Genomic DNA, 23,904 nt, shown 5'->3' on the forward strand with positions numbered 1-23,904 from the left:
ACAAAAAGTAATCTGGTTAAAATTTTAGATAAGTAATTATATAGTTTTTGAGCAATTTAACTAACACTCACTGCATGGTTGATTAGCTGTAGGGCAAATCAGTCTTCATTCCAAGTATAAGACATCTTTTCCTGCCATTTCTGTGTAGGTTTAAGAACACAAGATACTGTTTAACTTATGGGAAATAGCTTCTAATGCAAACATGTTAGAACAAAGCACATATAGAAGCATTCTCCCCCAGCCCCTGCTTTAATGGACACATTTTACCGGTCTTATACTTGGATGTGATGTTTCAACATGATGTATTCACATGCTAGGTCCTTTTGTTTTCAGTTGGTTTTCATCTGGCATACAGTAAGTTTGTTCTTCCCTAGACTTTTAGTTTTTTGTAAAGTGAATTGTCACTTTCAGAGATATACTGTATACTGTATGTAGTTAATTTGTGCATTAAATCTATTGCATGAACTTTAGTCTTTAGTCTTGAGTGCTATCGCTCAACAATGTGTTTAGTCGAGGATGTATATCTCAGTAATTTTACACAATGACATATCTAAATACGGTGATGTAGAGTAGATATGTGGGTTGATTCAAAACGACCATCCCAGTAGTTCACAACAGCTGGCATTTCTACAGCTGGCACACTGCAAAAAGCATTTTCAGTATTTTTGTCTTGTTTTCCAGTAAATATACCTAAATAATATGGTGGCCCAAAGGTGCACAACAAAACCAAATTGGCAAAGCAAATAAAAGCTGAAAATACAATGGAAATAAGCACAACACTACAAAATTAAGCCACAACAGAAAAGCCACAGCACAACGGAAATAAGCAACAACACAATGAAATTAAGCCACAGCACAACGAAATAAACTGAAAGTACAATTGTTTTTAAACACTGTATTTTAAGTTGTAAGACAGTCTGACTCAATGCATGCAAGATCATGAGCTGCTCGTGCCACTGCAAGTCATTCACAAGAGAAGTTCTCTGGTCAACATGTAATGTGTTTCCTTCTTGGAAATCTAAACAGAGGAGACTCAGTGTATGCTAGAAATGTCCCTTTGAATATAAATTGATTTGATTTTAAATGTTGATAAATGTATGCAATAAGAGTTCTGAGAGAACCCATGGGTATGCATTGTCAAGAGCAATTCAGGACAAATAAGTACAGCATTTATATTTAAAAAAGAAATATATATATATATATATATATATATATATATATATATATATATATATATATATATATATATGGCTTATTTCCATTGTGTTTTCAGCTTTTACTTTATTTGCTAATTTGTTTGTGTGGTGCACCCCTGGGCCACCTTATTAACATTCTTAAAACAAAATACATTTTCTTGAAAAGCATAATTGTAAGATGATTAAAGTTTGTTTTCAGAGAATATAGGTATATTGAATTGTTTATGCTTGATTTAAGCATAATCCTTAATTTTGCCTATCAATTAAATTGATCAGTTTTAAGGATGTTTCAGTATTTCTGATGAAAAAAAAAAAAAGACAAAAATACTAACATAATGTTGTTTTGGAGTATTAACATGTTCCTGTAAATCCAAGCAAACACTAGTTTTGGAAATGTGAGAGAATGCTATAATATTGTTTTTTTCTCTCCTGTTTGTGCCGCCATAATTACAGACTTTTGTTGCAAGTTCAGAGAGAGGGAGCAGAACAAAGAAAGGGATGCTGGAAAAAGTAGGCAAACCTCCAGAGGCAAACATAGCTGAGCTAGTCTACAGAACGTTTGTGATGTGGTGATGGCCCTAATTCTGAGGTTTCATATTACTAGCTTGGTATAGAAAAAAACTTTACGGGAAGGTGTAGGATGAATTGAGAATGAACCCTTCTGAAAAAACAAAACGAAACAAAAAAACATCCAAAACCAGCCTAATGTGGTTTGCCACTCTTATTTGGTTTAAGCTGGTCTTAGCTGATTTTAGCTGGTCTACCAGCCTGACCAACTGAAAACTGCCCCAACCCTTCTAAAACCAGACTACAGACCAACCATACCAGGTTGGGAGACTAGCAAAGACCATCAAACTAATTTAGGCTGGTTTAAGCTGTTTGTTTTTTTGTTGTTTTTTTTCAGCAGGAAAGACAGATACTGTATATATTTCAGCCTCCTAAGCCCTCCATACAGTTCACTTAAACACACACTGACAGAAAAGCTAGTGAAGAGGCTGCACAAAGCCAGCCTTGTGCTGTAGTTTCTCTTTGAGAAAAAAGTGTGTGTGTGTGTGTGTGTGTGAGAGAGAGAGAGAGAGAGAGAGAGAGAGAGAGAGAGAGAGAGAGACAAGAGAGTGAAGGGATGGAAAAGATTATCCATTGGAATGTCTGAGCTGACCTCAAATGGAGCGGATGGGCCAGGCAGCCAATAAGATTGTGTTGCTCAGTGCTCTGCTAATTTCTTCCTGATGATCGAGGTAGTTGTCTCTATCAAACAGACTGAGGTGCCACAACCGGCTGAGCTAAGATCACATTTGTAATGTGTTGGTCGATTCAAGTAACAGATGCTTGTGTGGAAAAACACAAAATACCTAACTGGCATTTGAGTTTTACTAGAAAAAACAAAACAAAACAATTGTCTGTAGTTGATGATGAACAGCTGCGGTATTTGATATTTCTCTTAGAATATTTGCAACAATAATATCTATCAATATGCACAACATAAACCTGCGTGATTTGCCCAAAAGAAACCGTTAAGTAGCTTTTTTCCATTTATTTTTAATTTTACCATTGGCATTTTTTTTATTATTATTATTATTTATTTATTTTTTTATTATTATTATTGTTTTAAAGGTGCAATCAGTAATTTTTTTAGTTTATGTTGTCTTGGACTTACACTGACACCTAGTGGCGTGGATGCAGCATCATTCAAAATCAATAGTTTTCAGTTAAAGATGCTATTGTAGAAATGTAGTATCCACAGTCAGCCATGATTACTTTAATCCATGAGTGAAAGTGTCAAATAACAGGACTGTTATTGAGATTAAGGGAGTAGTATTCGGCTGGTCATGTGATCCTTACATGGCAGCCCCCATGAGGGGACCCACTTAATGTAGAATAAAAAAGCTTTTATAAGGTTACCAATATGACTAGAGTCTTCATCTCATGTGTGTTTTCATGATTTTATACATATATTTTAAAATTACAATTCATGTCTTTAGGAGTTAAACTTTTTTAGTGAGGAATAAAAATATTGTGTGCATCTTCAAGCATGAATCTCAAAAACTTTTAGATTAGTTTGTTAAACTTAATTCCTTAATATGATCAATTTACATGTAGGCCTGTTGTAAGGCAGGTCCTTGCCAGACATTACCAGCAACAACGTCGCCTATGGGCACAAACCCACCTTCACTGGACCAGACAGGACTGGCAAAAAGTGCTCTTCACTGACGAGTCACGGTTTTGTCTCACCAGGAGTGATGGTCGGACTCGCGTTTATCGTCAAAGGAATGAGCGTTACACCGAGGCCTGTACTCTGGAGCGGGATCGATTTGGAGGTGGAGGGTCCGTCATGGTCTGGGGCGGTGTGTCACAGCATCATCGGACTGAGCTTGTTGTCATTGCAGGCAATCTCAACACTGTATGTTACAGGGAAAACATCCTCCTCCCTCATGTAGTACCCTTCCTGCAGGCTCATCCTGACATGACCCTCCAGCATGACAATGCCACCAGCCTAACTGCTCGTTCTGTGCATGATTTCCTGCAAGACAGGAATGTCAGTGTTCTGCCATGGCCAGCGAAGAGCCCAGAACTCAATCCCATTGAGCACGTCTGGGACCTGTTGGATCGGAGGGTGAGGGCTAGGGCCATTCCCCCCAGAAATCAAATTTGCAAGTGCCTTGGTGGAAGAGTGGGGTAACATCTCACAGCAAGACCTGGAAAATCTGGTGCAGTCCATGAGAAGGAGATGCACTGCAGTACTTAATGCAGCTGGTGGCCACACCAGATACTGGCTGTTACTTTAGATTTTGACAACCCCCCCCTTTGTTCAGGGACACATTATTCCATTTCTGTTAGTCATATGTCTGTGAAACTTGTTCAGTTTATGTCTTAGTTTTTGAAACTTTTTATGTTCATACAAATATTTGCACATGTTAAGTTTGCTGAAAATACAAGCGGTGGAAAGTGAGAGGACGTTTCTTTTATTTTGCTGAGTATATATACACACACTGAGCACTTTATTATGAACACCTGTACACCTACTTATTCATGCGATTATCTAATCAGCTAGCTAATCGTGTGGTAGCAGTGCAATGCATAAAATCATGCAAATATGGGTAAGGAGCTTCAGTTAATGTTCACATCAACCATCAGAATGGGGAAAAAATATTATCTCAGTGATTTGACCATGGCATGATTGTTGGTGCAAGACGGGCTGGTTTGAGTATTTCTGTAATTGTTGATCTCCTGGGATTATCATGCACAACAGTCTCTAGAGTTCACTCAGAATGATGCCAAAAACAAAACAAAAAAACATCCAGTGAGTGGCAGTTTTGTTGACAGAAACACCTTGTTGATGAGAGAGGTCAACAGAGAATGGCCAGACTGGTTTGAGCTGACAGAAAGGCTACGGTAACTCAGATAACCACTCTCTACAATCTCAGAATGCGCAACATATTCAACAAAGGGAAAAATGGTATAGTTCACACACACACACACAAAAAAACCTGTCATCAATTACTCACCCTTATATTGTTCCCAACCTTTATGACTTTCTTCCTTGGAACTCAAAAGGATATGTGGTGACTGAGCAGAATATTATTTTTTATTTATTTTTTTAAGGATGCTTAGATATTTTCACTTGAAAATAAAAAAATAAAAAAAATGTGTTCAAAAATGATTGCATGAGTGTAGCATTTAAATATGCATAATATCTAATGTCATAATTGTGAAACTCTCTCTGAATATGGTTTGCGCATGGTGTTCAAATGGGCGGCTTACGAGACAGAAGCTGGAAGGAAGCGATCAGTCCTGGAGCTTTATCAGCTTTAATCAGCTACTTAAGTCCCAGTGAGCTCTTTATCTCTTTCTCTCTCTCTGGCATAATGAAATATTATCTAATTTCTGGGTTCCCACTGCTAAACAGAACCTGTTTTTGTTTTTGATTTTTGCTTCATTAAAAAAAAAGAGATTGCGAAAATTTACATTTATCAGCACTCCGTACCAAAAACAATATAATTTTTTATTGAGAATCTTTGCTCTTCTTGCTTCAACAATCTAGCAGTAGTTACACTTGATCTTTTAACAAGAGCAATGTGACAAAGTCTTTCTCAGAAGATGTTGTGGTAACTGGGGTTTTTATTGGCCTTTTTGCAGGACATTGATGGTCTGTGAGAATCAAATTAATTGCACATGCCTTCCCCAAAAAAAACAGCTTGTTGGGCTCAGATTGGCAGACACACTGTATAAGCTCCAGTTCTCAGGGCACCAGGCCAGCTATCCAGTCCCACCGGCGATTGTGCAAGTGTGTGTGTGTGTCTGTGCTTGTGTGTGTTTGTGTGTTAGCAACCTAAAAGTGGGGCAGTCCGCAATCTTACTACAGGGATACACTGACAGAGGATGAAAGGATCTCTACTGTCCTGATTTAAAGCTAAAAGAGAGGATTAAGAGGTCTCTAAAGATGATGGACTATTGTCAAGCATTGCAGAAAGAAGCTTGGTTTTTAATCTGCACCACACATCAAATCAACAGACGGGATACTTTTATCTAATTCTGTTAGAAATCATCTTATTTTGTTCAGCCTTGTGTTCTATTCTTGTTCTTCATTTACCAATCTTTTTTGTTCAGATTATTGCTAGTGCTCGCTTAGGCAAACATCACTATTACTATACTATATCATAAATACTGCTCTTGGGGGTTGGCTATTTTGAATTGGGCCAGTAAGAATCAACCTAACACCCACCCAGAACAACCTAGCAACTGCATAGCAATGCGCGTAAAACCACTCAGAACACCTTAGCAACTGCATAGCAACGCCTTGTCAACCACCCACAACACCCAGGCATCATTTGCACAGACAAGCACCACAATCAGGTTTTATTTATTATTTTTCATTGGTGGTTTTAGTGGAGATTAGTGTACTGGCTTGAGGTATTAAATTATTAATTTTTTCTATTTTTGGGAGCTTTTGTAAAGAGCATGCCTGTGTTTGTTTCATTTCACTTCTGAGTCATCGCAGAGATAGTTTTCTGTCATGTCATCAATCATGTTAGATTATATTTAGAATCATGGAACGTATTATTATTTATTAAAGCTTTGCACTCAAAATATGTCAGATATATGAACTGTTCAGACATTTCATGTTGCTTCTGTATATTTACAATCATGTACTCAGGTCCAAACCTGTGCTCATTCACTGGCCTCTGGACTCCTGCAAGCAGTTCTGTCCATACCAGCAGCTCATATCTGTATATCTCTGTGCAAACACATGTAACAGAGTGTGTCTGATAGCACTAGCTCAATCTCACAGGTGGCTTAAAGAGGGACAGCCTTCTTTCTACACTACAGAGACGTTTATCTGATTGTCTCATACACTCTAGTCTTGTAAGGGAAAGTGATAACATTTCAGTTTGAGGGACCAGCTTCCCATGCCCTGAAATCAGCTGCTACATTGCAGATATTGGAGCTGTGCTGTGCCTGTAGCCTGTGCATTAGCATGGTTAGCATGGAGTGCATGGTTCTGACTAGAAAACCAAATAATATAAGCAAATGTTTACTTGGACATGCCAAGAACACAAGGACTGCAGATGCTTAGCATGATATCTGACACGATCAGCAAACACCTTCGAACAGGTGCATCACTATGGGTTAATTTGCTGTGCAGATGTATGGGAACTCGACCGTTACAAAAGTAATATAGAGGTACAGTGGTACAATGATGATATCAAATGGTAATATCAATGTACTTTGCTATATATGGTATGGTACTGAATGATTATCATATTAATATACCTTGAAATTTACATGATACTCCAAGGTACTTCAAAGAATACCATGGTATCTGTCCAAAAAAACATTGTACTTTTGGTACTATTGTTGTAAGTGGATGTCCAAACATTTGAGGTATTTATTGCTGTTCGTCATTCTCATATTAGGCTCTCATATTAGACGGCACAAGGTCTGGTCCCAAAAGAGCGCATTAGTGCCCGCCCACTTTTTTTTTTTTTTTTTAGCCGTCTTGGTTCCAGAAGTATTTTCCCATTCATTTTTTTTCCTTTGGGATTTTATAAAATCCTTCATAAAAAAATTCTAAGCCATGAAATTGAATTGCAAAATTTCAAGCTTTGATTTGAAGCAAAAAAGTATTCGAAAATCGGGTAAAAAAAGACAATGGTACATGATGAAGCACTGCGAATGACACAAACAAATTAAATACGGTGGAAAAATATACAACTATTGATTTAAAGTTGTTGATTTATAGAATCAGTATATTTAAAGTATAGCTTTTTGCAAAATATTCCGATTTATACAAATAACTTATACTAGCGTCTGCTAGGCTCTTTTGTTGCAGTTTGTTTGGCTTGATTCTCCGATTGGTGGTGCGTTTGTCCTCAGGATCATGGGTAGTGTAATTCTTCACCAGGAATTCCGATATTAAACAAGATTTTTTTTTATTATGTTGAAATAACATGGACTAATATCTTCAGCAGAAGCATATACCATCGACGAACAACCTTGGAGCTCATGGTAGGTCTTTCTTTAAAGGTTTAAAAGTTTGTATAATTCTCCAATGGAAAATAAAATATATGGGATTTTTAGTGTCGGAACTAAACTTATTGCGCTCTTCATTCACAGGAGTGCCATATACTATATAATTTTTTTATGGGAATGCAAACGAGGCTGTTAGGGATAGACTTGCAAACTCTTCAATGGCATGCACTAGATAAAGCTGCATCACATCTAATTTTTTCACAACTCGTTTTTTTCTGGAATTTTATATCTACTGAATTGTTTTCTTCAGCTAAACAATCCAAAACACTAAACAAAAGTACAACCCATTAAAAAAAAACTGTCCCTCACAGCCTCGTTGTCATTCTTATCAAAAATTTAAGATGATGCTACTGTGAATATGGTCCGTTGCAGCTTATTCTTGCCAAGAACAAACATTCTTAGGGGAAGAGACCATTTGATAGACATGTGAAGCGACCAACAGTTTGTTTCATTTTTACATTCTGTTTGGAGGCGGGTATACTCTCTTATGCATCAGATGGATGGTGGGTGGTCCGTGGACATGCCATCTGAGGCTGAGACTGTTCTCAAATTAACTGATGAATAAATTTCCTAGGGATACTAAATTAGATGAAAGCAATAAGATTTCTGTCAATCATCCAGTTGGGCTTGTTCAAAACAGTTTTTACACTGGCTGCTTTTTCATATACATGATGTATAGCCGCTGTCTGTCAGATCTAGATAAAAGGATGTTTAAAATGAATTCTCTCTGGAGCTAAGATTGAAACATTATGGTGACCATTTCAAAAGAAAACCCAGAGGGGGAATGAGGATCATGAATATTTCACATATCTGAGTGGCTGCCTGTGGTTTGTACTACCAGAAAAAGAATGCAAATGCTGATGCTTTGAGATCATGAGATCATTTTTAATTTTCTTCCTTGTACAGGATGAAAAATGCTGCATTTTGTTTATCTGTATTTAATTTCAAAACAAGTTGTCTTATCATTGTAAATTATTTGCTTGGAGCTGATTGTATTTTGTGTCTAAACTGGGATTAAACCTCTGCAGGAAATCCCTGACTGAAATACAATGTGCTCATCTTAAAATATTTATCTCGTCTTTTGTTTTCATTAATAGGGACAGCTTTTTGGACTGAGACTATAATAATGTCTAAAAAGCTACTACCTTCTAATCTAATTGGTCAAGCAGTGTTCCAAGCGTGCTGATATTAGGTATAACAGCACTGAAACGATTCTGTCATGGCAGTTCCCTCATCGGTACTAGAACCTGGGTCTCTGGCAGATTGCAACACTCAGAGAACTTTTTGTGAACTCAACTGCAGAGAAAGCAAACGTAAGCAGGCTGCACTGCTCAGTTTATTGACTGCTCAAAAAAGTAATCCAAAAATACTAAAAAATGGAGTCCTGAGAACGTGCAGAATACAGGCAAAGCAAATAGACAAAATCCAGGGCCAACAGTCCAATCAAAAGTCCAATAAACAATTCCAAACAGGGTCCAGCACAGTTAAAAAAAAAAATGTTGAAAAAAAATACAGAGATACAAGAGGCAAAAACAGCAGGGCTTATGTTCCAGAAAAGACACTTGAGGAAGACTGGAGAACTCAGCAAAGAAAAAAAAAGAAAAAAACAAAGGGCAACGTATAAATACAACCAATGAAACAAGGGACCGGTGGAAATAATTAGCTCAAATGGGCAGAGGCAAAATTATCACAAGCAGTTCACTGAGGGCCTTTTGCCGGGAGGTGAATAACACCTTAGAGGGGCTGACAGGACCCGGGACCATCTCCTGACATTCCCAGGGCAATCCGGATGCTTCTGGTGGAACTCTTGGGCAAGGCCTGAACAAAACACCCTGAGCAGGAACCCAGGTAGTGGATAATTGCTGAGAGTGCAGATGAATTTGTGTTAAACTAGGGGACACTTGTGCCTAGAACTGTTATAATATGCAACCTAATTGGTAGTGTAATCTCACTCGGATAGTGGAGTGTACATTTTGTCTGCAGCATATGTATATACTGTATGTGAGAGTGTATTTGTGTATGAGAGATTTCATATGTAGTATGTTAAATGAATGTCCCACCCTATTACTCGCTCTCAGCCCTTTCTAGACTTGATGGCCACAGATGGATTTCTTGCCACTACTGACTTATTGAACATGCTGTGTATTACATGTCTGTGTGTAGATCTGTGAAGATCAGAACAGTGTTACAGACAAGTAGGATGAAACGGAAAGGAGAAAATGTGCTAAGGAATTGTCAGACCTAATACATTAGGAAGAGTTTAATTTAAACACTCTCTGCCAATTAAATGTAGTAAGCCACAAAAGCTCTCTCAGCTTGAGAGATTATTCCTCTATATTCAGATGACTCTGCAGCACTGAGGAACACAGAGTGGATTAAATATAGAACCCTGTGAGCTGTTTATGGCTGATTCACCCCTTTTTTGCTAAAGTATCTTGTTTTGCACCTCTTTAAAGAGATTAGTCCATAATCACAGGATTCATTGAGTGCTAGGCTTCATCGATAACATTCAGTCACCGATTACCCACAACCAGGCTTTTAGCTGGTGCAAGGTACAGTAAGTAATGTATAAAATTACTGTTCCCATTCTAAGCAATATTTATTGTACTGGTGCAATGGTGGTTTAACCTGAGCAGTACATCATCAGTGGTGCATGCTAAGGTAAGCATCACTTTTATTATTGCTCATACTCAGGGTAAGGGATTTAAACAAAAACGCTAACCCTAACCTACCTACCCTGAACCCAAGTATTAAACTTCGGCATAACTCGACCCTCACAGTTTGTGCTTTGGGTATGAGTTATATCTAAATTTTTGTGGCTTTTTGAGGAGTTTTCTATGCAAGTGTTCTATGCAATATGAAAAGTGTTTATTATTTATTATTATGTTACATTCCTAGCAACCATCCAGAACACCCTAGCAACCACTTAACAATGCCCTAGCAACCATCAAGAACAGCCTAGCCATGTAACAACTACTCTTTGGCAACCGCATAGCAATTCTTTGGCAATCACCCTCAAGACTATATGGCAGTGAGTTTGGCAATGGTAAGCATCACTCACAATAGTACGCAAGTATAAACGCCATGGGACCACACAGCCATCATACCGCTCAGGAAGGAGACGCATTCTGTCTCCTAGAAATGAACGTGGTTTGGTGCAAAATGTGCAAATCAATCCCAGAACAACAGCAAAGGACCTTGTGAAGATGCTGGAGGAAACAGCTAGACAAGTATCTATATCCACAGTAAAACGAGTCCTATATCAACATAACCTGAAAGGCTGCTCAGCAAGGAAGAAGCCACTGCTCCAAAACCACCATAAAAAAGCCAGACTACGGTTTGCAAGTTCACACGGAGACAAAGATCTTATTTTTTGGAGAAATTTCCTCTGGTCTGATGAAACAAATATGGAACTTTTTGTCCATAATGACCATCGTTATGTTTGGAGGAAAAAGGGTGAGGCTTTCAAGCCGAAGAACACCATCCCAACCGTGAAGCATGGGGGTGGCAGCATCATGTTGTGGGGGTGCTTTGCTGCAGGAGGGACTGGTGCACTTCACAAACTAGATGGCATCATGAGGAAGGAAAATGATGTGTATTTATTGAAGCAACATCTCAAGACATCAGCCATGAAGTTAAAGATCAGTCGCAAAAGGGTCTTCCAAATGGACAATGACCCCAAGCATACCTCCAAAGTTGTGGCAAAATGGCTGAAGAACAACAAAGTCAAGGTATTGGAGTGGCCATCACAAAGCCCTGACCTCAATCCAATAGAAAATTTGTGGGCAGAACTGAAAAAGCATGTGCGAGCAAGGAAGCCTACAAACCTATCTCAGTTACACCAGTTCTGTCTGGAGGAATGGGTCAAAAGTCCAGCAACTTATTGTGAGAAGCTTGTGGAAGGCTACCCAAAACGTTTGACCCAAGTTAAACAATTTAAAGGCAATGCTACCAAACACTAACAAAGTGTATGTAAACTTCTGACCCACAGGGAATGTGATGAAAAAATAAAAGCTGATATATAAATAAATAAAGTAGTGATCCTAACTGACCTAAGACAGGGAATGTTTTTAACGATTAAATATCAGGAATTGTGAAAAACCGAGTTTAAATGTTAGCCAAATTGTTCCCAACCTTTATGACTTTCTTCCTTGGAACAATTTGGCTAAGGTGTATGTAAACTTCTGATTTCAGCTGTAACATAAATGTAACAAATTATTGAATGGTAAGCTAAATGTGAAGAATTAAGACTTTTCGTTGGTTGGATAAAATTCAGTGGTATTGTGAGTCGAAGCTGCTAAGCGCTGTGTTGTGTTCTGATAAAGTTAACGCTCTGCTCTGCTTTCACAACATCCCTCATCCTCTGACTAATCAGGACTCTGCTGTGCTTCTCACTGCCTCATTAACGACCTGTAACGATGTTTCACTCTAATACATTTAGCTTAGACTGGCGGTATATCCTCCTTATCCCCTACTCTGTTTATTCCCCACCCTTGATTTACATTTCAGTGAGTAGGTGTTTGTGGCGAGTGAGTAAACATTTTCTGTGCCTTTGTTTATATAGCGGTAGAGTCTAGATTGCTGTGTTACGTGATAAGTGTAGATAATTTTCTTAACTGACATAAAAATTCTGCTGGTTGTCTATATTAAAACTACAGAGCCAACTCATTATTCACAGTGTTGAGATGGGAATGGAATTACACTGTGTAACACATTTTTATTTTATTTTTTGGTTCCTGGATAGTAAGTGTTATTTCCTAATTGCTTATGCCTCAAAAGTATAGAAAATGGCTATTATTCCCCACAAACTTTGCTTTTGTGACCAAGACAGTGATATTTTGAAATGTACCTATTTCCAATGAGAAAACGGGCAAATTTGTGTCTTTTCGATCACATAAAGTCTGAAAAAAACAACAACAAATGAATCCAAATTAACATGTAATTATACTGAAGTAATACAAAAATGACTACAAAAGATTTAGAAGTGAGTAGTTTTTTGAGATTTACGATTATACTTTAAATCACTTTCACGAATCAGCCCCCAAATGTAGCGTCCCATCATGTTCTCATTATATTGTCCTTGGTAGCGGTGTTCAAAGTCCAACCTTTTTCCAGCGTCTTCACCCGTCAAGATGGACTCTGCTTCTGCCACAATGTGACCAGTATGTTCGAGGCAATCAGAAACGCCTGTAACCAGAATCAGTGGCACCTCTTCATTGACAGCTCAACCAGAAGCCTCAAAGCCGTGCTGCTCCATAATGGTAACAAGTACCCGTCTCTTCCCCTGGCTCACTTGGTGCACCTCAAAGAGGATTACAACAGCATCTAGACCTTGCTGGATGCCTTGAAGTATGATGAGTACGGCTGGGAGGTCATAGATGACTTCAAAATGGTGGCATTCCTGATGGGTCTCCAAGGCAGTTTTAACAAGTTTCCCTGCTATCTTTGCATTTGGGACAGCAGGGACTCCAAGGTGCACTACCACAGGTGGGACTGGCCACAGCGGACCGAGTTCTCTGTAGAGAGGAACAACGTCAAGTGTGAGCCACTGGTGGACCGCCGGAAGGTGCTGATGCCACCACTGCACATCAAATTGGGCCTTATGAAACAAGTTGTCAGAGCTCTAGATAAGGAGTCAGCAGCCTTCAATACTTTCAAGACTTCTTCCCTAAGCTGTCTGAGGCAAAGGTCAAAGCCGGTGTCTTCGTCGGACCACAGATAAAGATCCTGGAGTGCAATGAATTCCCCAAGAAGCTCACTACTAAGGAGAAAGCAACTTGGAACAGCTTTGTTGCAGTGGTTTGGGGCTTCCTGGGCAATCACAAGACCGAAAACTATGTGGAGCTGGTTGAGACTGGTGAAGAACTATGGCACAGTGGGCTGTAGGATGTCCCTCAAAGTCCATATCCTTGATACTCATCTTGATAAATTCAAGGAGAACATAGGAGCATACTCGGAGGAGCAAGGCGAGCACTTCCATCAGGATATACTGGACTTAGAACGCCGCTACCAAGGACAGTATAACGAGAACATGATGGGAGACTACATTTGGGGGCTGATTCATGAAAGTGATTTAAAGTATAATCGTAAATTTCGAAAAACTACTCACTTCCAAATCTTTTGTAGTCATTTTTGTATTACTTTAAATACATGTTAATTTGGATTCATATGTTGTTTTTTTCTGACTTTATGTGAACAAAAAGACACAAATTCGCCCGTTTTCTCATTGGAAATTGGTAAATTTCAAAATATCACTGTCCTGGTCACAAAAGCAAAGTTTGTGGGGAATAATAGCCATTTTCTATACTTTTGAGGCATAAGCAATTAGGAAATAACACTTACTACCCAGGAATAAAAATTGTGTTACATAGTGTTATCAGCGTATTACAAGGGTTTTACTTTGAAACTTGACATACAGTTGTGCTTGAAAGAGAAGCAGATTTCTTTGAACACAGTATTTATTCTATTTAAAGGAATAGTTGACCCAAAAGTGAAAATTCTGACATCATTTACTCAGCATTGTGTTGTTTCAAACCCGTATGATTTTTTTTTTCTTCTTCCATGGAACACAAAAATAGAAGTTAGAAAGTCAGAATGTCTCAGCTGCTCTTTTGCATACAATGAAAGTGAATGGGGACTGAGGCTAACAAGGTTCAAAAATTAAAAAACAATCAAATTCAAGATGTTTGATGTCATTGACGTCAAACCTGGTGCAACACATCTTGAGGTGGCATATTTTAATGTACATGAGCACCAATGGGATTTGAGAGCTATGCTGGAGGGGAAGATCTTCAGTAAATAATGTTTTACATTTTTGTCTTTTCCTAACCAAAAGCTATCATATGGCTTCAGAAGACATATAATATAGAGTGCAAGCCATACAGACTACATCATAGTGCTTTTATGGTACTTTGAATGGGGACAGTTGCTGCCCAAACAAGACAACAGTGTAAATGTATGGAAGAGCTGCCAAGACATTCTGACAACATATCTATTTTTGTTCCACATAAGAAAGAAAATCCTACTGCTTTGGAATGACATGAGAGTGAGTAAATAATGGCAGAATTTTGATAAAATAGTCCTTAAGTTAAATAGTTTTCTTTACTTAAAGACATTCGTATTCTTGAGTTTTTTGGAGGAGCAATTTGAGTTGCAGTACTTGCTGTCAGCTTGTTGTCATCTTAAGGCAAAACCACAACCTCTGCTGCTCAGAATAGCACCACTGTTTCTCATTCGGAATAAGTTTAATGGTGTGTATGAATGTATATGGATGTACGAGAGGGGAATAGACACTTTATTGGATCTAATGAGCCTCCAACACACCTTGTTTATGATCTGAAATTGTCTTCCAGTGCTCTATGAATGTGCATATAGGCGTTGTGTGTTGAGGTTTATAGTTCTAATATGTGAATGTACATGCCTGTGGGCGCTACCTGTTCCTACAAGTTTTATAATGCCATGGGCTTTAAGATATTGGCAGAGGGCCAGGTTTGTGCATGTGTGCGGTGTATTAGCAGAGATACTGTACACAGAGGTTTCCACATCGCTGAATGCCAGCATCATATTTAGTTGCAGACTTGTACTATGTCATGTAGATAGAGTGAGAAAACCATATCAAAATCCATTTAAGACTGCCCAGCAAGGGCTTCCAGCCAAAACTTTTTAAAAGAAAACATATCTCTGTGTGTGAGCTTTCTGCTCGTTTAAGATACACTTTTATCATACACACGTTCATTCACTGCTTTTGTGTATTCTCATAGAGAAATGCTGGTGACAGTCTGCAGGGCTGGTTTGAGTTTCACTGCGTGTTGAGAGTAAAAGTTTTTCCGTGTAATGAGTGTCCAAAGACGAGATCCACATGACCCATTTGTCATTGAATATTGTCTCTTTTAATAACCCTTCTGTTCTCAACACTCAGTTGATGACCAAAAACAATGAAAAATAAACATTTTATTCTAATCATCCATGGCACAGATGTGATAAAGCCATTAGAGTCCTCTCTCGTTAATATGTGCTCATCTACAGACGATCTTTACAGAAATGCTGGGTTTGTTAATGAGAGAGTACAGGTTTTACCACGTGTTCAACAAATCAATGTAAATAATTGTAAATAGTACAAATTATGCAGTTAAACAATAAAACTTTAACAAAAAAATATATTATTTATTGATTGAATACATGGATTTGTTCATTTTTAAAAAGCCAAAATGTGACCAAAATGATGAAAAACTATAAAAATTTAATTAGTAAAATTAACATTTTCTTAATGTACCTAGTAAGAAGGTCCCCTGAAAAATTAACAACATTAGCTGGGAGAGAATTTATTTCATATGTAAGCAAAAGGGACATTTCAACTGAAATATACCCATATGAACAGATAACGAATCGAAATTGAATCGAGAACTTGTTAATCGGAATCGAATCAAATCAGGAAATCTGTATCAATTCCCAGCCCTACTATTTAATGAACATTGTTGTCTTTTATCATATTGCTGTTGCCACCATTTTAGCAATAAATCACACAAGGGGTGTGTTACAGTGATTTTACCAGGGTAAGGGGTATTTAGGCACTCCGCTTCAGAGAATCACCCCTTAAATGTGGTAAATTCACTGTAGTGCACAACCTCAAGTGGCTTGCTTGTTGCTTAACTAAATTACAGAGCAAAGACGAAATTCCATTGTTTCTCAAAGCAAAATATTCCTGACATTCCATGTGTGTAGTTACACACTGTATCTTTTCTGTCCTCCAGACTCCTCTGGTCTTTCATCATCTCCTCTTAGCTCCTCCACGGGTCACCGAGGCATCAGTAACCATCCTCTCCACCCGCCCCTGCTCAGCCCCTCCGCCATGAGCTCAAGCCCAGGTCAACTCCACTCGCCCATCAGCACCCTCAGCTCGCCCATCAATGGCCTGCCCTCACCCTTCCCTGTCATCAGCTCACCCATGGGCCACCCGTCCATGAGCGGCCCGTCCTCCACCAGCATGACCTACAGACCCAGCCTCAGCCCACAGGTAACACATTACTGGACTCAAGGGCTTTTCAGATTCTGCATGAATTGCTGTGGGCAGCAGTAGTTCAGTGTCTCATTGACATTGTTCAATGTGTGTTATATTATATATTATTTCTAAGGAATTCAGCTGATCGGTATTTTGTGTGTGTGTGTGTGTGTGTGTGTGTGTGTGTGTGTGTGTGTGTGTGTGTGTGTTCTTGGGCTGAACATGTACACTTGAATACTCCTGCTGAACTGGCTAATTTGACCCTACACTTGAATACTCCTGCTGAATTGGCTAAATTGACACAGACTTGACCTGAACTCTTCCAGAAACTGGAGGTCTTTTTATATCTATAAGAGTCTGATTGCTCATGGTTTGGTTGCACGATTTCATTGTGCACAAAATCACACATAGGCAAACAAACACACATGGATTTATGGAATCTTCATTCTTTATACAGTTAGACCTTTATGTGGTTTTTAGGGGGGGAAAATCTTTTTAATGAGCTTCTCTTGAATGTTACAACACACACACACACTCACACACATACACACACACACACAAACACATGCAGTTTATTCACAGTGTTTACTTCATTAATTGAATCTATCATAGATACAGTGCAGTGGTGAAAAATAGCATCAAATAAGATTTTCTTGCATGCTACATTTGACTGTCTATTCACAGAAAATCTAAGCAGTTCAGCATCAGTGGTATAGGCTTTATGATTGGATTTTATTTAATAACACATAGCTTAAAAAAGCTCTGCTGAAGCAGTGTTTCATTGGTGGAAAACGGTGCTACCTTGTAAAGTTTTTGTGGTGTTATTGAATTTCTGTTAAATCGCCCTCAATATGAGCAAGTTTTTTATGAGACATCATACAAGGAATATTTTTGTTTCCAAGTGATGTAATTGTACTTATTTTATTATTGCCTACATTTGGTTTCCAGAAAACAAACTTGGTTTAATCTAATATATTTTAAGCATATATGTGGGTGGATAAAGTGACATGCTTTTTTTAAATAGACAAATAAAAACTTTATACATTAATTTATGTTTTTCGCTGTGCTTACTTGAATAAAGTGAAGACATTGAAAATCAATTAAAATAAGTAATTTTTTAACTGAAAAAATAAAAGGAGTGTACCATTATAACATTATAACTGAAGTCTGGGTCTTGAACAGTTATCTGTGGGTTCTACAGTACATTTAGATGTACAAATTCATTTTTTGTTGGTAATGGGGACATACATTGGCAGTAGCGAAGAAAACAAAAGTTAATAGAGTACATTAACCCACAGTAAACAGTTGCAAAGAATTTAATGAAACCCAATTAATTTATCTTACTAGCTAGATAATAATTCTGATTATCTAAACTAGGAAAAACACAAGAGGAGTGTAAGCAAAGGTACGCACGAGCATATATTTGAAAAAGAGGTTTGATATCGCTGAATCTTTTAATTGATGCAAGGTTGAGGCTTAATTATTCTGTATCAGTACTTTAAAGCTCTGCACTTGAGTAATCTTGCTGTAGTGTGTTGTTACATAAAGTTGTGACATGGTGAGTGTTTGATTATTTTTCTGAAATGCTCCATTTGCTAGCTGACCTCAAATAGACCACAGATTGACCTAACATAAACCATAATATAATGTGACATTAAAATCACACAGTACAGTTAATCAGATACACGATAGATTGTATTTAGAATAAACAACTTCTCAGACAACATGTATTTTAATACCAACTTTGGTTTTTGTATAATCACCTTTAAATGTGCAGTTTTTTTCTTTTTTCAAACACTTTCTTTAAAAATAAACAATTTAGAAGTATCCCAGCGAATGTACAAAACAGCTACTATATTTAATTTTTATGCCATTTTATTCCTTTTTTTTTTTGTGCTTAAACATGAACCACCAACAAACTGTTAATAACTGTTATGATGTGATTGGGTCACATTGAGTTAAAAAAAAATTACTTAATTGAAATAATAATGGTCAAATAACGCTTGTTGACACTATTGTGCCAGTGTAATTTAAAAAAACACATGAGGGAACGTCCTATAAATATGTACAACAGTAATTAATATAAAATGTGGAACAAATGGTTAGAACTGGTTGGAGCTGAATTCTTCTAATTGCACTGGTGTTTGTAGAAACTCTCTGCATGTGTGTGTTTACATTACAAATGTAATCATTAATTGTATAACTTTAAATCTCTGTAGATAAACATAAAGGATTTGACTAAGACTTTGGCACAGTAAAACCATTGACTGCTTGCCAGAGTCATTTAAATCAGTAAAACCATTTAGTGTAACTCTAGTCATATCAAATCTCCCTCTTTTATGAATTAATTAAAGACAGTGGAGATTTATCAGACCTATACCAGATGGTATATGAGAACTGATATCCCTGGAATACTGTATAAGATAAACCACACAGTGTACTCATTATGATCTTGTTATTGTGAAGGGTTTCTTTCACTCACAATGCCACTTAAATGCTCAATCATTACTGTCGTAGCCCAAAATGGAAACAAGTTCCCATTAAAAACAAGTTTGGGTTGACGTAAAAACAATGGACCTAATTTTTTCTTTCCACCACACAGGTTTCTAGTTAGACAGCTTTAATTTGCCTACTTATTGGAGGGGGGTCTTCATATTAATGGTGTTGTCTTAAAAGCTTAAGGAGAAGGTGTCATGGAGGTGCCCTGGCCCCCATTTATTCTCATTAGCCCCATCAGAGTGCTTGATCTCTGACCGCATGGTGTCAAACTTGGTCTTAGTGTGCCACATGAGCTTTCTGCTTTTTATTGGCATGCTAAATTGGTTCAGAAGAGGCCTGGTTGGGGCCTGGTCAGGGCCCAATCACACTGGAAATGAGCTGGCCTGTTAAAATTTGCAGTTTAGCCTTGTAGCATGTGTCAGAATGGAACTCTTTAACACCCAGCCAAATCCAGTCCACTCTCCTCATACAAACACACATACACAGACTAAAACCAATTAGTCTACACATTTGTCCATGTAATGCTTAATAGTATAACAGACTATGGATTTCTTTTAAATGGTTTTTAATCAGACCCACACAGAATTTGTGCACATAGAACCCATTGTGTAATAATGTATTATATATAAGCTAATTTGATTATGCTTTTAGACATCAATAAGACTGCAGTATTCTCAGCTCCATTTAACCATGTTTCCCCAAAAATGTGGAAAAAGTCTAAAGATTTAACTAAGCTGTGCCATGTTTTGGGGAATTTTTGAAATCCTGTCTAGAATGTAAATATCGATATGTTGTTTTGCAAAGAACCTCCAACACCATTGCTGTAAATCCCCCATCATTACTCACATCTGTTATAAGACAATATTTGAGTGATATGCATAGTCAGAGACTGACCTGCAAAACATCTCATGACTAAACAACATAGCCAAAACTAATTCGCAGACAGATTGAACAATGCATGAGATGATTACTAGGTACATGTAATGTGTCTTGTAACATATCCTGTGGACTCTACAGTTTAGGGCGCAATAATACAATATTTTTCTCCCTGTTAATAATGTCTCTCTCAACTACCTGGACATGCTATTTTTATGTAGTTATCATAGACTTTTCAAAGGGCAATAGGAATGTCAGTCATTCTTAATTTCCTCAGTACTGCCAAGTTTTCTCTGCCTGATTAGAGTTGTATTGTATGGAAATTCATGCACTTCCCTATTATTCCTACCAGAAGCATTATGCCATTTCATGCAGATTTTTGAGCCAAGTGGATTTTGAATGCAAATTGCTAACATATGTCAAAGCAGCTCTTTTTGTTACAGTGAAAATTCAAGTTGATCAGTTGCAATTTTCTTTGGTTTGCTAAAAAAGATGTTCATTCCGAACAAGCTTTTGAACGGTAACAATGGATTCCAGTGCCGTTATTCATACAGAGTCCGACAAATCGTCCTCAGACATTCCAAGGTTTTTTTTTTACGGAGAGTGTTCCGATTTATTTTTCTTCGGACTGCAATGAAAACTGACTGACCAATGAGATAAGAGATTTTTGTCAGTCGATACTTAAACGTATACTTAAAAATAAATAGTTGCAGTTCATGAATTCACAGTATGCCCACCTCTTCAGACACTACTACACCACTGACTAAACTATTATTCTTAATGTACATTATTCCACATGTATTTATATCACTGTACCTTGTGCAGGGTTGGGAGGGATACTTTTGAAATGTATTCCACTACAGATTACAGAATACATGCTGTAAAATGTAATTTGTAACGTATTTCGTTAGATTACTCAAGGTCAGTAACATAATCTGAATACTTTGGATTACTTCTTCAGCACTGGTAGATTTTTTCACTTGTTTTGACTATAAAAACTCTGCCAGTAAAGTAAGACAAAATACACGTTAAAAATACATTCTCTGAAAAAATGAAATATTTATGCAGTAGATTGATCTTGTTTTAAGGATTTATATATATATATATATATATATATATATATATATATATATATATATTTTTTTTTTTTTTTTTTTTCAGGAAACAATACAAAAATTATTATCAAGAATAAGATTTTTGCCTTACAAGCTGACCATTTACACAAGATTTATTTCTATTTCTTCTGCTCCAAACTTACTTCAAACTTACTTCTCTGTCTGCTCGTATGAATGTAACACATCACGAAAGTGTTTCACTGCTGTTCAAATGCACGTTGGATCGCATCATTTATATGTATAAATGTTTTCCATCTGAAAGGACTAAATATGAAATGAAACAAATGACAATAAAATGCAAAGTAATCTCTTCAGTAATCTAAATACTTTTTGAATGTAACTGTATTCTAATTACCAATGATTTAAATTGTAACTGTAGTGGAATACAGTTACTTATATTTTGTATTTTAAATACATTACATGTATTCCGTTACTCCCCAACCCTGAACTTGTGTTATATTATCCAGGCATTATAAAAAGAGAAGTTGGGTTCTGGAGTCCGTTTGGAAGACTCGTAGATAAATACATGTGCATCAACACCATGGAAAGAACATAATGAAACAGTTATGTCAAATTAGGTAAATAAATGCTTTAACAGCATTCAGTAAATTAATCTCAAACAGCTGAAGGGTTCAGACAGGAGACTGGTACGACAGTAGCACTGCAACAGCAGTTGCACAGGGGTGTGATAGTTTCTTTTTTTTTTTTTATGGACTCTCTGTGAATAGACACAGAATAGACAGTTTGTCTCGCATAATCGTTATGGATTTGGTGTGAACATGCCTTAACATGTCTTATACTTACAAAATGAATTCTTTAGTTGACCATCAGGTTAAGTGATGTAAATTTGTGTGCATTCTCAGTTGATGCAGACTGATCACGCATTGCATTCTGCAACAGTAGGTTGAAAGTTGTGCTGCAGGAATCGGTCTACAGAAATTCAAATCACTGCCCCCAGTGGCCAAAAATGGAAGTGGTGTTGACCTGTTTCCAGGTAAAATGTCCACAGGGTGGCACCAAAAGTGAGTTGTAGTTTTAATTGTAAATTATTTAATACAGTCAACAGGAATGCGTATTTTATTAACCCTACCTGCTAAACCAAACCTCAACCCTAAATCTAATTGTCAGTGGAGTAAAAATTTAATTTGCGAAAATGTGACCTCTAAATTGTGCTCACCATTTTTTATGTAAACACGATTACTTACTGGTGTCCACGGGACCGGAACCCATGTCTCAAAGATTGCTCGCACTATCAATAGCACCACAGGGAAAGGTATACACATATAAACTGATGCAAAAATGTATGGTGGCTGATGTCATTCGTCAGTAATTCAGCAGAATGGGGTCAATTTCAGGGTGCATGAACATTCAGAAGAAGCATGTCGATTTCCCGTGTGATCATGTTGGTTAATTAGACTGAAAATGGCTTATTAGCCCAATTCCAGAAACACACACTCAGGGATAGTGACAATACTGAAAAGATGGTAATTTGTCTAGATTTTTCATATTTCATGTTTCTGGTTGCTTTTTTCTGCATATTTAGGGATGTCTCTTAATTGCTGATCCTGGAGAGTATAGATTTGGGGAGAGCAACACGAGAGTAATTTCAGAGTTTACGTTTAAGAGTCTTAATCTGTTCTCTTCCTCCTGGTCTAAATCTAGAGGCTATTAGTCCCTTCCACTGGCACAGAGAAAACCTGGGGACTGGAGCCCCCTTAGGATAGATTATGCCCCACTTGACAGGACATGTCAAAAGAAAGAGGCCATGACTGTCTCATAATAGCTGCAGATAGTAGAAAAGGTAGAGATATTTGTGCATGTGTGTATGAGCAGGTGCGTGTGACTGTAAATGTATGTGCAGGTGTGTGCATATTGGTATGTATCTGGGTTACTGCATCTAACAACAGAAATGCCACTCCTTCTCAAACAATCTCAACTGCTTTTTTAGTTCTTTTGTTTTCTGTATATGTATACTGACAAAACAGACTACAACTGGCAGTCTGCCATATACATTAGGTTGAATCTGCATTTAGATTTGTTGTATTTAACATTTCAGTTTAATTCCTGGTGCATCATTGGCTCATGAGGTGAGCTGTTAGGAACACATTAAAAAGATTTAGGTCATGTTTATATGTGCTTTCTCTCTACCCATAGGGAAAAAAAATGCTAATGCGTAAAATTCTAGAGTGCTAAAAATGAATGTCAGTAGCCTCTTTAAAGGAATAGTTCACACAAAAATGATAATTCTGCCCCTATTTACAATTTTCTATGTATATTCTTATTTCCTTTGTGGAATACAACAGGTGATTTTCCTTCAAGAATATCCTGGCCACTCCTTTCCATGTAATTTAAGTGAATGAGGACTGGGGCTGTTTGTCAAAATGACAAAAAAGCACCATAAATTATTATAAACCTTTTCCATTCAACTCGTGTGCTATAAACTGAGAAAAAAAAAAAATGTTAACCTAAAAAATTTGCTTTAGTGGTAACATGGTCAAATGAAGTGGTTTGATTCAAGTCAAAAATATTATTTTACATGTCTAAATTACACCAACAAAACTCATTTTAATAGTTATATAAGTTATACATAGACATAGCTCCTTATGGTAGCAATTTCAGGTTACCCCTTTTTACAGTGTATGAGATGAGGTTGAATAAATTATGACAGAATTTTCATTTTTGGGTGAAC

The 23,904-nt window shown here is 37.3% G+C and overlaps 1 protein-coding gene across 3 annotated transcripts in view; it reads left to right on the forward strand.

The window, feature by feature from the left end:
• Nucleotides 1-23,904, forward strand: part of rxrab (retinoid x receptor, alpha b) — a 93,094-nt gene that overhangs the window by 43,742 nt on the left and 25,448 nt on the right. For all 3 annotated transcript variants that reach the window (XM_051657767.1, XM_051657778.1, XM_051657789.1), the window contains exon 3: nucleotides 16,478-16,740. In XM_051657767.1, the coding sequence (XP_051513727.1) occupies nucleotides 16,478-16,740 (263 nt within the window). The remainder of the gene's footprint in view (nucleotides 1-16,477; nucleotides 16,741-23,904) is intronic.

This window comes from Myxocyprinus asiaticus, chromosome 3, assembly GCF_019703515.2.
Source record: "Myxocyprinus asiaticus isolate MX2 ecotype Aquarium Trade chromosome 3, UBuf_Myxa_2, whole genome shotgun sequence".
In the NCBI taxonomy this organism is placed as follows: Eukaryota; Metazoa; Chordata; class Actinopteri; order Cypriniformes; family Catostomidae; genus Myxocyprinus; species Myxocyprinus asiaticus.